This window comes from Oncorhynchus mykiss, chromosome 21, assembly GCF_057628025.1.
Source record: "Oncorhynchus mykiss isolate SJ-2025 chromosome 21, ASM5762802v1, whole genome shotgun sequence".
NCBI classification, from domain to species: Eukaryota; Metazoa; Chordata; class Actinopteri; order Salmoniformes; family Salmonidae; genus Oncorhynchus; species Oncorhynchus mykiss.
In genome coordinates, this window is record NC_143042.1 from 13363944 (window position 1) to 13381125 (window position 17182).

A 17182-nucleotide genomic window follows, 5' to 3' on the forward strand; every position below is an offset into this window, starting at 1 on the left:
TTATTTGTAAAAATCACTTTATTATAAATCAGTTCCACTATTAAATGTCATGTAATATAATAATGGTGTGACACAGAGTATAAAAACAACTTTGCCATCCAATGAAAAAAATAGGTATTTCTGTGGCATGATTCTCACAGCAAATTCTTTAAAGTAACTGTCCAGTGAAAATCTTGTTTTATTTTTTTATCTAATTTTTAAAGCTCATATTCTGTTTGCTAATACCCAAATAATGTTGTTGACTCTTAATTTACCGTTAGGACCTTTTTAATTCTATGAGCAGTACATTTTGCCAATATTTTAGCATGTGGGGTGACTCCAATTTTTTTAAGAGACTGGCTCTTTTACTGCCCCCCTTGCTCCTGCTTCAGTAGGAGAGAGATCAGTCTCTCATTTTGTGTGTCTGATAGTTTATATACGAGTAATTAAAACATGACATTAATTGATCTTTCAGTAGTTCATAAAAAGCCTATCTCTATTGGAATGCCATCGAGGCCAGGCATTTTCCCCGTCTGAAAGTAATCAATTGCCAATCATAGTTAGTCCTGTGAAATTAGGCCTTCACAATATATTTTTGTGTAGCAGATAGTATAACATGATTTTGGGGGAAACGTACAGTACCAGTTAAGAGTTTGGACACATCTACTCATTCAAGGGTTTTTCTTTCTTTTTACTATTTTCTACATTATAGAATGATAGTGAAGACATCAAAACTATGAAATAACACATTCTGGAATCATGTAGTAACCAAAAAAGTGTTAAACAAATCAAAATATGTTTTATATTTAAGATTCAAAGTAGCCACCCTTTGCTTTGATGACAGCTTGGCACACTTGGCATTCTCTCAAACAAATGCATGAGGAATGCTTTTCCAACAGTCTTGAAGGTGTTCCCACATATGCTGAGAACTTGTTGGCTGCTTTTCTTTCACTCTGCGGTCCAACTCATCCCAAACCATCTCAATTTGGTTGAGGTCGGGTGATTGTGGAGGCCAGGTCATCTGATGCAGCACTCCCCTTCTCGGTCAAATAGCCCTTACACAGCCTGGTGGTGTGTTGGGTCATTGTCCTGTTGAAAACAAATGAAAGTCCCACTAAGCGCTAACCAGATGGGATGGCATATTGCTGCAGAATGCTGTGGTAGCCATGCTGGTTAGTTGTGCCTTGAACTCTAAATAAATCACTGAGTGTCACCAGCAAAGCACCCCCACACCATCACACCTCCTCCTCCATGCTTCACGGTGGGAACCACACATGCAGAGGTCACCCGTTCACCTACTCTGTCTCACAAAGACATGGCAGTTGGAACCAAAAATCTCAAATTTGGACTCATCAGACTAAAGGGAAGATTTCCACCAGTCTAATGTCCATTGCTCATGTTTCTTGGCCCAAGCAAGTCTCTCCATATTATTGGTGTCCTTTAGTAGTGGTTTCTTTGCAGTAAATCGACCATGAAGGCCTGATTCACGCAGTCTCCTCTGAACAGTTGATGTTGAGATGTGTCTGTTACTTGAATTCTGTAAAGCATTTATTTGGGCTGCAATCTGAGGTGCAGTTAAATCTAATGAACTTATCCTCTGCAGCAGAGGTAACTCTGAGTCTTCCTTTCCTGTGGCGGTGAAATTTTACAAATTGACTGACCATGTCTTAAAGTAATGATGGACTGTCTTTTCTTTTTCCTTATTTGAGCTGTTCTTGCCATAATATGGACTTGTTTTTTTACCAAAGAGGGCTGTATACCACCACTACCTTGTCATAACACAACTGATTGGCTCAAACGCATTAAGAAGGAAAGAAATTCCACAAATTAACAAGGCACACCTGTTAATTGAAATGCATTCCAGGTGACTACCTCATGAAGCTGGTTGAGAAAATGCCAAGAGTATGCAAAGCTGTCATCAAGGCAAAGGGTGTCTACTTTGAATAAAACATATTTTTATTTGTTTTTATACTGTTGGTTACTACATAATTCAATATGTGTTGTTTCATAGTTTTGATGTCTTCACTATTATTCTACAAGGTACAAAATAGTAAAAATAAAGAAAAACCCTTGAATGAGTAGGTGTGTCCAAACTTTTGACTGGTTCTGTATATCACAAAAGTCATCATCAACTCAGGTTGGAGGACCTTCCTCATTCAGAATCTCCTTTGGTGAGAAGGATTTCTCCATCGTTTGTAACTTTTTTCTGTAGGTTCTTTTTGGTAAGGTTACTATATTGAATTTGCTCTGGGAAAAAAAAAAATAATAAACTCGGTCTTTCCTGAATAAATTCCTCAATCTCCTTTTGTTTTGTGTGTAGATTATTCAGGGATTCTGTAGTACATTCAACACCATTGATGTGTAATGTTAGATGTTCTATTTCTGTTGAAATTCTTTTCTCTGTTGACCGATACTGTTTTAGGGATGACAATTGAATTGAATGGCTTCTAAAGGTACAATAATTGGGTCCACTGAACCAGTATTGTGCAAGAAAAAGTCTGTTAAGAATTCCTTACTTTGTGTTAAGAAAGTAGTGTCAGTCAATAAACCCTGGTTAAATTTCCAATATGCCCGTCCTCGTGGAAAGTCTGTCATACTTATATGGAGGGATACTGTATAAATTGACAATCTGATCACATTTGATCCTCAATCAATGGACAGTTACTTTAAAACATTTGACAACAAACAAATATAAAACAACTTAAAATATATTGTACAGCGAGCTATTTTATAGATATACTGTATCACAACGTTCCGATCTCAGTCCATTGCTCAGCAGATCTTCATGACGAGCCAATTCCAACAAGTAGTGCCACCAAAAAGGCTATATTTCCAAGGAAAAACAAGACCAGCAGTAACAACTCCATTCTTGTCTGGGGGAGAAATGAAAAGTCAAGTACAGCCGTGGCAGACAAAATAGTTGGTAAGAATGAGTCACTTTTCTAATTCACTGACACAATAGGTACATTTAAATGTGTGGGATTAAATGGTGGGAATCAGCGTACCGATTCAGAAGCACTCTCTGCATGATCTAGAAGAACAACCAAAGTTATATTGAAGTATTTGAAAAGAAAATAGAAACCTGCACACTTCTCTTGCTTGTATCACTTTGTTTATTCAAGAGTACGTGTCGGCCTCTTGTCCTCCGTCAGAGCTTTTGAGGTGCGCCAAGAGGCCGACAAAAGTCATATATGGCAGATCCACAATATGAGGTTATTCAATATTATAGGGGGGCTATATATCATCAACCTGCATTTAACAAAATAAAGATCAATATCATTATGTATTTGATCTCACCATTGAGCTTCCAGCGCATGTGGAGTTCTAGCAGGATGTACAGCGTTGCCTCCCATCCAACAAACCCACCCATCACCTTCAGAAGCCAACTATCCTCAGAGGTGCTAAAATACGACAGCCCAGTGAAGATGGCTGCCACTGGAAGATAATGTCAACACAATTACTAACATGGTAGTATTGCAACAGCAAACATGTTTGACAGATATTGGCTGAGAAGATACGGTACTTTGTACTAGGCTAATAAAATCCAACAAAAACAATGTCATGATCACAGTTCCTTACCAGCTAAACCTTTTATTGCCACTGCATTCAAAGCATGCGACCAATTGAAGAGGAATCGCCTGTGAAAAAACAATAACACAAAAATAATACATTACCTTGAGAAAACAAGCCACTTTTGGATTTACATACACATGAGCAAACTGACATACACTAGGTATGAGTCTGTATCCCTTACCAGTGATGATGAGGTCCACATCGGAACATGGCAGCGATAGGCTGGAAGAAGGCCAGGATCATAACGATGCAGCCCAACACAGGATGGGCTCCCTATAAACACAGATGGGCTCCCTATAAACACACTGGGCTCATAAACTGTCTCTCATAACTATTTCAATTATCGGAGCCTTCCATAATAGAGTAGGTTTCATAAAACTGTAGACGGCACAGCATTTGTCAGATAGGTCTGTTTGTTTTAAATAACAATCGGCGCGCAGTAAAGGTTTATGATACATACCCCACTCCAGCCTCCAACTTCTGAGAAGGCCAAAATGAAGGCGATGATGGTGGCAGCAACAGTGAGTGTCATAAGAGACACGTGCGCCTGAGGAACATGCAAGTCAAGAGTACAGATTATATGACATTATTATTTGGAACTAAAAACATTACTAATGTTGAAACTTGAAACGTGACGGACGTCAGTCTGCTTGCTTAATTAACAGTATAGCTTCCTCGCCTGCTTGACACACTCTCCCAGTCACGCTATATGTGGAAAAGGCACCAATTCGATAGCAGTGAAAACATTTCAAGTACAATCTAACTTACGGTACAATCTAATTTTGTTACACTTACACATTAGGGACAGTATTATAGAAACTCACCAGAAACCAAACATCTTTCCCAAAATAATGTTTCCCCTTGGCCACACCTTTCAGATACCTGGCTATGATCATTCCCAAACTACCCGTGGTCATCCACGCTATCAACATCAGGGAACCTGAAGCACAACAGGATAATAAATCAATTATCCATAATCAATACACACATCGTTAAGCTTGTATATGTAGTTATAATCAGTGTATTACCGTATAACAATTTGTTTGAGGTTATGCATGCAAACTCTCCTCACTAAGGAAACGGCAACCTTACCATGTGCTTTAATAATAGGTGGCTCTTTTTCACTTGTAACAACTTGAGGACTTGAAATGTCCACTTTAGTGTCACTGATGAAGGTGCCAGTATGAACGCCGATTGTCCCTGTCAAAGTCAACCGAAAAGTGAAATGGAAGAGAAATAGAATGAAATGATATTATGAAACATATGACTGCTTGACTGAAGCGGACCGCTTTCTTCATCGGTACCAGGCCTACAATATTTGAATCCTTATTAGATAACAGGGCCCGTATTGATAAAATATCTCAGAGTAGGAGTGCTGATTTAAGATCCCGTCTTCCATGTCCATGTAATGTCACTCATTATTATCTAAAGATGTCATAGCACTATGTAAATAAAATGACAGAGGGATACAACCACTTCCTCTGTACCAGTACTGGTGCTACAAGGTTGTAAACTTTTGGCTCATACTGTACCACTACTGGAGGGTCCGTGAACGATCATGAGATAGTAGAGGGAACTGGACCCTCCGGATCGCTGAGTTGAAATGGGGTTCCTAGTCGTGAAGGAACAGCTAATGATACTATTATTCACTGAGGATGTAACATCAGAAACATTTCCCTAGAAAAGGACAAACAAGAGACATTTGAGTCATTCCTTTTGATTGTTTTGCGAGTCATTATAGCATCAGGGTTGGGGGTACATTCCATTTCAAATCAGTCAAAATCAGAACTTTAATTCCAGTCCATATTCCAATTTCTATCATCCTCTTTGCATTTCATATGTCATAATAGCAAGCAAGTACCAGAGGAAGTATGTCCGGTCTCTTCCTTCCTGTTGAAAAGGCGTGTTGCAATTGGATGAGCCCGCCACTGTCCCGTCCACAAATATAAATGTCATCATTTCCCTTATGTGATGTAAAGGAAAACAGATTATGAGAGGAACACAATCAACCCTGCCACAGGCTACTTGAAGGTGCAGGGTACAATAAACAAAAGTTCATAAAATAAAAATAGCACACTGTTGAATGCTCCTGCAGTTTTAGGCTGCCTTTCAACTGCCCTCATACAATCCCTCTTCGTTGTAAAAATAAACTTGTTCACCGTTTTCATTGAAGGGAAAGTATCTGGACGAGTGCCTCGAAATTTAAATAAGCATATTGAATTGCAGGATGTGCGTGCACTACTTCTGAAAAAGCTACATTACCATCCTCTGGTCATCTGAGAAGCCGATGGCGATGTAGCCATCTGAAGGGCCGGTCATCTCCAACTGGACGGCTGTATCACCGGGAGAAGTCATAGCAGACAGGAAGTAACAGTCTGGACTGACCCCAGGGTCACAGTTCAGAGGTTGGCTGAAACAGACCTTAGTGCTGCCACATCCAGTGCTGGAGTTGGACAACTATTACAAACATATTCAACGTTATTGTAAAGCACTTTGGGACAACTGATGTAAAAAGAAATGTTATTGTTTGTTTGAAAATGTAATATGACAATATTGTCTGAGAGTGAGGGGCAGGTAGCCTAGCGGTTAGAGCGTTGGGCCAGTAACTGAAAGGTTGCTAGTTCGAATCCCTGACCCGACAAGGTGAAAAATCTGTTGATCTGCCTTTGAGCAAGGCACTTAACCCTAATTGCTCCAGGGTCGCCGTCAATGACCCCACTCTCAGGGGGAGTCGGGAAAATGCAAAAAACACATTTCCATTTCTCACCTTACGCTCGTACAGGTTACCCACTTCTACATGCAATGAAACAGGACAAATACAAATATCCCTCTTTGATAGACTATCAATTACACTTGTGATACATTAAGACAAGTTTATGTTTTAGATAAAAACATATCTGTACTATTATCTACTACCATAAGTACTAAGGATTTCAATGGAAATACTGAGTACATTTACATGCACACTAATAATTCGATATTAAACTGATTATGGCAGTAGGCCGAGTATGGCATTAGTCATGTAAACAACTTACTCTGCTTATCTTAATTGGCATAAATTCATAATCTAAGTAAGCATATGCCGATTAAAACATCTGGTTTCTGAGCAACCTTTAGAATTATTAGGACATGTACACTCTTAGAAAAAAGGGTTCTAAAAGGGTTCTGCAGCTGTCCCCATAGAAGGGGACTTTAAGGTTCCAGGGTAGAACTCTTTTGCGTTCTATGTAGAACCCTCTGTGAAAAGGGTTCTACATGGAACCCAAAATGATTCTACTTGGAACCAAAAGGGTTCTACATGGAACCAAAAGGGGTTCTTCAAAGGGTTCTCCTGTGGGGACAGCCGAATAACCCCTAAGGGTAAACACTTTAATCGTAGTTCCAGCGGTGTATTTGATCTGCGCATGTGATAAAACCAGCAGTGCAAGCCTCCCTCCTTTGCACGAGTGAAGGGAGTTAAAAATGTCAGAAGTCAGAATCAAATTAGGCTTCCCAAAAATAACATGGTAGCACGTATATTTTGATTGGCAATTTTCTGCATTTATCAATGTCCCATCAGTAGCCTGATTTCGTGTCCATATAAACAGGATTATTAGGGAATTCATTCTTCTTGCAAAGCATGCAAATGTTTTAATCAAATTATTATATTAATCTGAATATTCACAATAATTGTATTATTGTGTGCATGTAATCTTACTCACTTTTGAGGATGAGGCGAAGGACGAGGTAGAGGTGATGGATATGGATGTGCTGTTAGCTGGGGGTGCAGCAGAGATGTTGTATGTGACTGGAGAACTTCTCACTCCAACCCAGAAGGTGGAGTAATCTTTTGCAAAGGATGCACTGTAAAAATGGCATGGCAGAACATATAGTAATGCAATGTAATAACATTAAGGGATGGATTTTCCATTGAAAGTGCGTTTTAGCCAAGAACGAGGCTTAATCTGTGTACCGGAAACCGGGCCCCAGGGTATAAGATGTGAACATTCTGCTTCACGAGCTAGGGGATATTGGATGGGTGAATCACCTGAATTGGATGGAGGTGAGCTTGCCTGATATGGGGGCCCTCCATATTCCCAGGATGGAGGATTTAAGTGAATCTGATGTGTGAGAAACTGCAGAATTCTGAGAAAAGGAGAAAAAAAAGGATCCATGAAGATTTCGTTTTATTCAGATGCAACAGGGTGATTCCATGCCAGGGAGACTCAAATATATATTTTGGGTTTCTTAGATTGTTCTGGCTATTCTCACATATACATTTAATTTGGAGGAGGGATGTTTGTTATACTTTTTACATTTGTATTAACGGTTGGGGTTTTTTGGGGAGGGAGGAGCATCATGAGGAAAGTGGCCATTTTTAGGCCCTTTTAGACCTACAGTGCATTGGGAAAGTATTCAGACCCCTTGACATTTTCCAAATAATGTTATTTTACAGCCTTAATCTAAAACATATTAAATTAAATGTTTTCCTTGTCAATCTACACACAATACCCCATAATGACAAAGTGAAAACAGGTTTTTAGAAATACCTTATTTACATAAGTATACAGAGCTTTTTCCATGGAGCCTCTAAATTGAGCTAAGGTGCATCCTGTTTCCATTGATAATCCTTGAGATGTTTCTACAACTTGATTGGAGTCCACCTGTGGTAAATTCAATTAATTGGACATGATTTGGAAAGGCACACACCTGGCTATATAAGGTCCAACAATTGACATTGCATGTCAGATCAAAAACCAAGCCATTAAGTCTAAGGAATTGTCCGTAGCGCTCCAAGACAGGATACCAAAACATTTCTGCAGAATTGAAGGTCCCCAAGAACAGTGGCCTCCATCATTATTAAATGGAAGACGTTTGGAACAACCAAGAGTCTTCCTAGCAAGATTGAACTATTTGGCCTGAATGCAAAGCGTCATGTCTGGAGGAAACCTGGCACCATCGCTACGGTGAAGCATGGTGGTGGCAACATCATTATTTCAGTTTTTTTTATAACTATTTTTGCTTTGTCATTATGGGGTATTGTGTGTAGATTGAGGAGGACAATTTAATAATTTTTAGAATAAGGCTGTCACGTAACAAAATGTCAAGGGGTCTGAATACTTTCCGAATGCACTGTATACATGCCTCCTGTGAGATCCGATGTTCCGTGAACCGTACATGTTACAGACAACATCTGTGTCATTATACTCCTGATGGTGTGCTCCAAAATGTGGAGTTTGTCTCGATTCTGATATTCAAAAATGTACTTTAATTTATGCAACATTCAAAATATGAATATCTCAAAAGACATGTTTTCAAAGAAAGCAAAGCGCGCTCCCACTTTCCAAGGGGCAACCACAGAGCAGGCGCAACTCCCGACTTCTCAGTCTACTTGCCCCAGGAAATAGGGGAGCCCTTAAGGTGCCTGCTACAATCAGGCTTCTGCGTTTTACCTGGTTACATTCAGGAAGAAGAAAAAATATCGCCCCACCACTCTGGGACCTGTGGTGCCACCTTTGATTTATGATACATTTTATGAGTACCACCAACACAGTGAATGGAAATGGATTCAAAGGGAACTCCCTCTGCTGGTGATTTGCCGAATGTGCAATCATAAAGGTCGCCGGAACTGTTCCCACCTGAGATTCAGGCAGTATACATACAGTACCAGTCAAAGGTTTGGACACACCTACTTATTCAAGGGTTTTTCTGTATTCTTACTATTTTCTACATTGTAGAATAACAGCGAAGACATCAAAACTATGAAATAACACATATGGAATCATGTCGCAACCAAAGAAGTGTTAAACAAATCAAAATATGTTTTATATTTGAGATTATTCAAAGTAGCCACCCTTTGCCTTGATGACCGCTTTGCACACTCTTGGAACTCTTTCTGGAATGCATTAACAGGTGTGCCTTTTTAAAAGTTGTTTAAAGTTTCCTTCTTAATGCATTTGAGCCAATCAGCTTTGTTGTGACAAGTTAGGGGTGGTATACAGAAGATAGCCCTATTTGATAAAATACTTACCTAGTTAAATAAAGGTGAAATAAAATGTGTAAAATGAAACAGCCTGAAGACCCGATGTTGTATTGCATAGAATTCTAATCTGGGCAGATATGTGCATTTGGTTGAGCAAAGTTTCCTCTCACGACCTCTACCAACCAGAATGATGAATAAAATGATACTTTACCGGTTGTCCGTGAAGTTGGTCCTTTAGCAGGTAAGAATGTGACATCAAATATCCACAGAGTAGTGTTATCAACCTGACCTTCAGTATGCTGGTCTGTATTTAATTTTTATTTACATTTTTTATTTCCAATACTGATGCAATTCACATGGGACAAACACTTGCACAATATGGCCAAGCCTAGCCGAACTTCGAGGAAACGTTCCCTTTGTCGACTACATTCAGCTATTGTTAACATATTGTGCATCACGCGCAATGCGTCAACAGATTGAAAATACAAGCGACAGAACCTACCTGCGCTGCAAACATTTGCGTAAGTTAAAGGTTTTCCGACCTGCGTGAGCTGCCGATGGAATAATCAGATACAACCAGAGAAGGTCCGTGGGAGCAGCCGACTGAAGGAGCGGCTGGAGAACTGGTGGAGAGCCCAGAACCAAATCCAACCATGGTAACCTGGAGGGGCAGGACAAAGACCTCAAGCAGGAGATCCAGGGTCTATGACAATCTATCCTCACATCCCCCAAGCGGAGCTTGCCAGCCAGAGCCCATGAATGGGTCTGCCAACAGCAAGTCAACTGAGGGTCGACGTAGCATGTACTTCAACTCCACAGCAGGGTTTTGAAGTAGCAATGATGTTAACCTCAACCCCAGCACCAGGAGACCAGTCCAGCAGCACCAATGTCAACCCTCCAGCATTCCTGAGGAAGGAGCCGAAAATGCCTTCTTACCAGCAGAGGGTGGACATTGAAAATGACCTGCTGAGGTTTTTAACGAATGGCCAAGGCTTGGCGGTGGCAAGAGGAAGAGTGGGCCTGCCATCTAAATCCATTGCTCAAGGGAAAGGCCATAGAGGCTTACACAGCAACTGATGAGGGGTTGTCCAAAGTCTACAAGGACCTGAAGGAAGCACTGCTGGTGAAGTTGGACATCTCCCCAGAGACCTACCTTCAACGCTTCAGAGCTGGATCAACACCATCGAGAGAGTCACAGACGAAGACTTCCCACCGCCTCAGGGACTTCTACTGCCGATGGGTTCGACCGGAGAAGACACAGGACAAGATCGATGAGGTCGTCATCCTCGAGCAACTTCTACAAGTTCTTCTACACAACACTCTGATCCGAGAGCACGAGCCCAAGGATGGGCTTATAGCAGCCAAGTGGGCACTGCAGTACCTCAACATACGAAAAGGGGGCCCATCACGACCTGCAGCATCCACTCCAAGAAGCTTCAGAGGCATAAGGGACACCAGGAACACCAAAGACGGTGGAGGTAACTCTGGGGGGGGGTTGTGTCTGGGAGGAGTAAGTAAGGGATCGTGCAGTTTGTTCAGATGGGAGGGACCTGTTTTTATTGTCAGCAGCAAGGGCACAAAGCTTCAATGTGTCCACCACGTAAATCCAAGCTCTCAGGTTACGGTTAAGTGCCCAGAAAGGGAGATGGTGTTCAGGATAGGCAGAGTGGGGGAGAGTCAGTCTTGCTACCTGTGGAAGCAAATGGTCAAAGTCTCACTGAAGTGCTTGACACTAGTAGTTCCCTGTCTCTGATGCAGACCTTTGGAAAATATACATTCTAAAAACTCCAATCAATTTAATATAACCTACACAATCACAATAAATCCATAATTTATTTAAGGCAGGTCTAAAGAGACATGATATGAAGAAAACGTAGTCTATTTCTGTCACACCCTGGCCTTAGTTATCTTTGTTTTCTTTATTATTTTGGTTAGGTCAGGGTGTGACAAGGGGGATTTATGTGTTTTGTCTGGTCTAGGGGTTTTTGTATGTTTATGGGGCTGTTCTCTTTCTAGGTAGTTTGTAGGTCTATGGTTGCCTAGATTGGTTCTCAATTAGTGGCAGCTGTCTATCGTTGTCTCTGATTGGGAACCATATTTAGGCAGCCATATTCTGTGTGTACTTTGTGGGTGTTTGTTTTCTGTCTTTGTGTCATTGCACCAGATAGGACTGTTTCGGTTTCACATTTGTTATTTTGTAGTGTTCTCATGTATGGTCTTTATTAAACATGTTGAACTCTAACCACGCTGCATTTTGGTCCTCCTCTCCTTCAGCTGAAGAAAGCCGTTACAATTTCAGAAGAACCAAATAGCATATTCTGAGTGGTCCATATGTTAGGCCCTGATCTGGCAATGTCATATGGCTGTGGGCTACAATAGCTAATTTAATCATTCCTGTGGCATTATTTTAAAATATGTTATAGTAAGAAGAATACAATTCAACATAGCTGAATAAATAGAAATGATATTTCTGAGGGAGTGGGTACATGTGGCTATTCTGTTGAGAGGTTAACAAAGTGATCATTAGAAACAGGTCCTCCTATATGCTTAATTTAGAGTTAATTATGCAACTCTAGTTGTGATACAAACCTTAGGCTATACAGTGCCTTCAGAAAGTATTCACACCCCTTGACTTTTTCCACATTTTGTTGTGTTGTAACAACACTTTGTAAAGTGGGATTAAAATTGATTTGTCATTTTTTTTGTCAACGATCTACACAAAATGCTCTAATGTCAAAGTGGAAGAAAAAGCCTAACATTGTAAAAGATTCATGAAAAATAAAACACAAAAATATCATGATTAGATAGGTATTCAACCCCCTGAGTCAATACATGTTAGAATCACCTTTGGCAGCGTTTACAGCTATGAGTCTTTCTTGCTAAGTCTATAAGAGCTTTCCACACCTAGATTGTGCAACATTTACCCATTATTATTTTCAAAACTCTTCATGTTTTGTCATATTGGTTGCTGATCATTGCTAGACAACCATTTTCAGGTCTTGCCATAGATTTTTCAAGCAGATTTAAAAGGACTGGACCCTTTTTAAAAAAATGTTTGCCCAAAATGACATACCCAAATCTAACTGCCTGTAGCTCAGGACCTGAAGCAAGGATATGCATATTCTTGATACCATTTGAAAGGAAACACTTTGAAGTTTGTGGGAAATATTCTTGTTACTTACAACCTCATGCTAATCACATTAGCCTACGTTAGCTCAACTGTCCCGCGCCCGGGGGGGGGGGGGGCACCGATCCTGTAGAAGTTAAGTCAAAACTAACTCGACCACTCCGGAACATTCACTGTCATCTTGGTAAGCAACTCCAGTGTCATTTTAGCCTTTTGTTTTAGGTTCTTGTCCTGCTGAAAGGTGAATTCATCTCCCAGTGAGGGAAAGCAGACTGAACCAGGTTTTCCTCTAGGATTTTGCCAGTGCTTAGCTCCTTTTCCATTTATTTTTATCGTGAAAAACTGCCCAGTCCTTAACGATTACAAGCATACCCATAACATGATGCAGCCAGCACTATGCTTGAAAATATGTAGCGTGGTACTCAGTAATGTGTTGTATTTGCCCCAAATTTGTATTCAGGACAAAAAGTGAATTGCAAACAGTATGCATGTTTTGGAATATTTCTTATCCTGTACATGCTTCCATCTTTTCACTGTGTCAATTAGATTAGCATTGTGGATTAACTACAATGTTGTTGATCCATCCTCAGTTCTCCTATCACAGCCATTAAAGTCTCCTGCGCAATGAGATCATCTTGTTTCGTCTCGTTTTAGTCAACTGAAATGAAAAGTAATTGTTGCTTAAGTATAGTTTTTTTCTGGGTCTATTTAGTCAGCTATAGTCTTGTCAGTTGCCACTGACAAATAGGTGTTTGACATATTTTAGTCACTATTTTTGATCTGCACTGATTATGCCAAACCCAAACCCCTAATCCTAAAACTATACCTAATCATAACTCCTAACCCCAACCCTAATTGTAACCCTAAACCTAATCCCTAAGCCTAAAATAGGGTTTTTCCTCATGGGGACCGGCAAAATGTCCCCGAATTTTCCTTGTTTTACCTTGCCCACAAGGATAGTTAAACAAACACACACAACCTTACATAAATATAGCCTTTTTCTCAGCCACTTTAACCTTGATTGTATGCTTTTAACTACCTCATCTACAGTTGAAGTCGGAAATTTACATACACTTAGGTTGGAGTCATTAAAACTTGTTTTTCAATCACTCCACAAATTTCTTGTTAACAAACTATAGTTTTGGCAAGTTGGTTAGGACATCTACTTTGTGCATGACACAAGTAATTTCTCCAACAATTGTTTACAGACAGATAATTTCACTTATAACTCACTGTGTCACAATTCCAGTGGTTTAAAAGTTTACATACACTAAGTTGACTGTGCCTTTAAACAGCTTGGAAAATTCCAGAAAAGGATGTCATGGCTTTAGAAGCTTCTGATAGGCTAATTGACATCATTTGAGTCAATTGGAGGTGTACCTGTGGATGTATTTCAAGGCCTACCTTCAAACCTCTTTTTGACATCATTGGAAAATCAAAAGAAATCAGCCAAGACCTCAGAAAAAAAATTGTAAACCTCCACAAGTCTGATTCATCCTTGATTCATCCATGATTCATCCTTTCCAAACGCCTGAAGGTACCACGTTCATCTGTACAAACAATAGTACGCAAGTATAAACACCATGGGACCACGCAGCCGTCATACCGCTCAGGAAGGAGGCGCGTTTTGTCTCCTAGAGACATACTTTGGGGCGAAAATTGCAAATAAATCCCAGAACAACAGCAAAGGACCTTGTGAAGATGCTGGAGGAAACAGGTACAAAAGTATCTATATCCACAGTAAAACGAGTCCTATATTGACATAACCTGAAACGCTGCTCAGCAAGGAAGAAGCCACTGCTCCAAAACCGCCATAAAGAAGCCAAACTATGGTTTGCAACTGCACATAGGGACAAAGATTGTACTTTTTGGAGAAATGTCCTCTGGTCTGATGAAACAAAAATAGAAGTGTTTGGCCATAATGACCATCGTTATGTTTGTAGGAAAGGGGGGGAGGCTTGCAAGCCGAAGAACACCATCCCAACCGTGAAGCAAGGGGGTGGCAGTATCATGTTGTGGGGGTGCTTTGCTGCAGGAGGGGCTGGTGCACTTAAAGCTTGGTCGCAAATGGGTCTTCCAAATGGACAATGACCCCAAGCATACTTCCAAAGTTGTAGCAAAATGGCTCCAAGACAACAAAGTCAAGGTATTGCAGTGGCCATCACAAAACCCTGACCTCAATCCCATAGAAAATGTGTGGGCAGAACTTAAAAAGCGTGTGCGAGCAAGGAGGCCTACAAACCTGACTCAGTTACACCAGCTCTGTCAGGAGGAATGGGCCAAAATTCACCCAACTTATTGTGGGAAGCTTGTGGAAGGCTACCCGAAACTTTGACCCAAGTTAAACAATTTAAAGGCAATGCTACCAAATACTAATTGAGTGTATGTAAACTCTTACCTGTTGGGAATGTGATGAAAGTAATTCAAACTGAAATAAACCATTCTCTCTACTATTATTCTGACATTTCACATTCTTAAAATAAAGTGGTGATCCTATCCTAATTTTTAGTAGGACTAAAATGTCAGGAATTGTGAAAAACTGAGTTTAAATGTATTTGGCTAAGGTGTATGTAAACTTCCAACATCAACTGTATCTCCAGTATCCCTGCAGTCATATCAGTACATGTACATTCTTGTGTTCTTTCTCTACTGGCATTTATTTTTATTTTTTACTTTTATATTGATGCTATTTTTTTTTATTATACTGCATTGTTAAAGGTTTTCAGTGTAGACTTACAGCCTCTACTCTACCCGACAGGGTAGCAGGAGGACCCATGCAGAAACACGGAATAACTGATCTGTTTTTGTAAATCAAGAATGCTGTTTTCTTCTGTCTCATGAATACATTTATAAGATCTAAACAACCATTACTGTTTCAATGTTATATGCGGAGGTGCAACTTTCCCATTCTGAAATTGCATTTTTTTTAACCATTATTTAACTAGTCAAGTCAGTTAAGAACAAATTCTTATTTACAATGACGGCCTACCCCGGCCAAACCCAGACAACGCTAGGCCAATTGTGCGCCACCCTATGGGACTCCATCACGGCCGGGTGTGATACAGCCTGGATTCGAACCAGGGTGTCTGTAGTGACGCCTCAAGCACTGAGATGCAGTGCTGCGCCACTCGGGAGCCCTATCATTGGAATGTGATACAAAACGAGGCAATGGTGTGCTTTAGGACCATGCGGATACCTCCGAGCGGTCGGGTAGGCAGTTTGGAGTGTTAATCCGAGTGGATAAAAATAATAATACAAAAAAAAAGTTATGCCCCCCCACTACTAAAACCAAAGTTGCGCCCCTGGTTATATGTAATACTGTAGCTCTCATAACATAACAGAAAAGCAGGCAATAGGTCAGGTGGTAATAGGTGGGAATAAACCGAATTAAATGGAATTATACAGTCTCTATGGGAATAGACTCACAGGTAGTCCGTTGCAGGTGAGTAGCTGGGCCTCTCCACTTGTTACAGTGAAGGATCCCAGAGGACTGCTTCCTCCAACCTCTCTGGCTTGTAACATAAACCCAATGAATGGAGTGGAAGCTGCCAGGAGCCTGACTGTAAACAAAGGTGTTTAGTTGATTTAAACACCACCATAGAAAATGGAGACCGTTATTAATTCCATATCTACTTTTCAGCATATCTACCCATAACAGCCAAACCATAGATTAATACAACCAAAAGGCCTAGTGGTGAGGGTTCAATATCTCTGCATGAACCCTCCAGTAATAGAGAACACTACATGATGTCTCACCGATGATTTCATCGCCCTCCTTGAAGCTGAACCGGTCAGTGGTGACAGAGAATGGAGCGGGGCTTTGCTGCGCGCCTTTTTTGTGTTGCGGTGTCATATTGTCACACGCTCCAGTCACCTTTCCGGAGCTGTAGCACCGCACCGCACGCAGACAACACACTAATAACACAATAATAAATATCCATCGTTCCATTTAGATTAAATTATTAAAACAAAAACTGTAAAAATTGCCTACTGATGGAGACCATAACCCACCGATGCCGGCAAATTGTGACGTTTGGGTGAGGGGCAGAATTTGTATTATAGTGCCTTGTGGGTGGAGAGTAGACTTGTCGCGACAGGTTATGCTGCGTTCATAACCAAGTGGGATGGTGGAAAGGACCAATTGTGACGTCGTAAATACAAGTTGGATGCATTCACTCCTTGACAGAATGCTGATTGGCTAATGGCCAAGTTCGCCAACAAGCTCCATCAACCATAAACTAAAGTACAGCTATTATGCTTGTAAACAAATGATAGTGTTCAAAAAACACATTCATAGATTCTTTTTAAGAAATAGTATTTTGTTGTTGCATTTAACTGCCGAAAATGCTGTTATCGAGGTCACTTCCTTGACTTCAGAGGTCAGCATGTGGGAGAATTCTGAGCTCAGGTATGATAGATAGTAATTACCAGTTGGAGGGGCATTCGGGTGGATTTTTCAGAGTCGTATATGGTAAATACCACCTTCCCACTGGGTTATGAATGCAGGGTGTAACAGGTTGCTTCCATAGAGATGTATAGAG

General features: G+C 40.5%; 1 protein-coding gene across 1 annotated transcript; it reads right to left on the bottom strand.

The window, feature by feature from the left end:
* LOC110500009 (ferric reductase 1) lies at positions 1–16743 on the bottom strand. Its single transcript, XM_021577108.3, has 15 exons — positions 16398–16743; positions 16068–16201; positions 7580–7677; positions 7254–7395; positions 5815–6009; positions 5414–5515; positions 5085–5229; positions 4645–4752; positions 4377–4492; positions 4013–4099; positions 3734–3825; positions 3559–3617; positions 3277–3414; positions 2985–3010; positions 1–2852 (listed from the first exon to the last, which is right to left on the bottom strand). Exons 1-15 carry the CDS (start codon positions 16588–16590, stop codon positions 2763–2765), a joined length of 1725 nt encoding a protein of 574 aa, XP_021432783.3. The 5' UTR covers positions 16591–16743; the 3' UTR covers positions 1–2762.
* Positions 16744–17182: the final 439 nt, after the last annotated feature.

Bases quoted from the DNA above. Each gene is read 5' to 3' on its own strand.
- LOC110500009 (XM_021577108.3), bottom strand. From the start codon at position 16,590: ATGGAACGATGGATATTTATTATTGTGTTATTAGTGTGTTGTCTGCGT. The intron at 5,516-5,814 runs GTAATGTAGCTT...ACATCACATAAG, and splicing joins TCTCAGATGACCAGAGGATG to GGAAATGATGACATTTATAT. The intron at 4,100-4,376 runs GTGAGTTTCTAT...CATGTTCCTCAG, and splicing joins GGAAAGATGTTTGGTTTCTG to GCGCACGTGTCTCTTATGAC.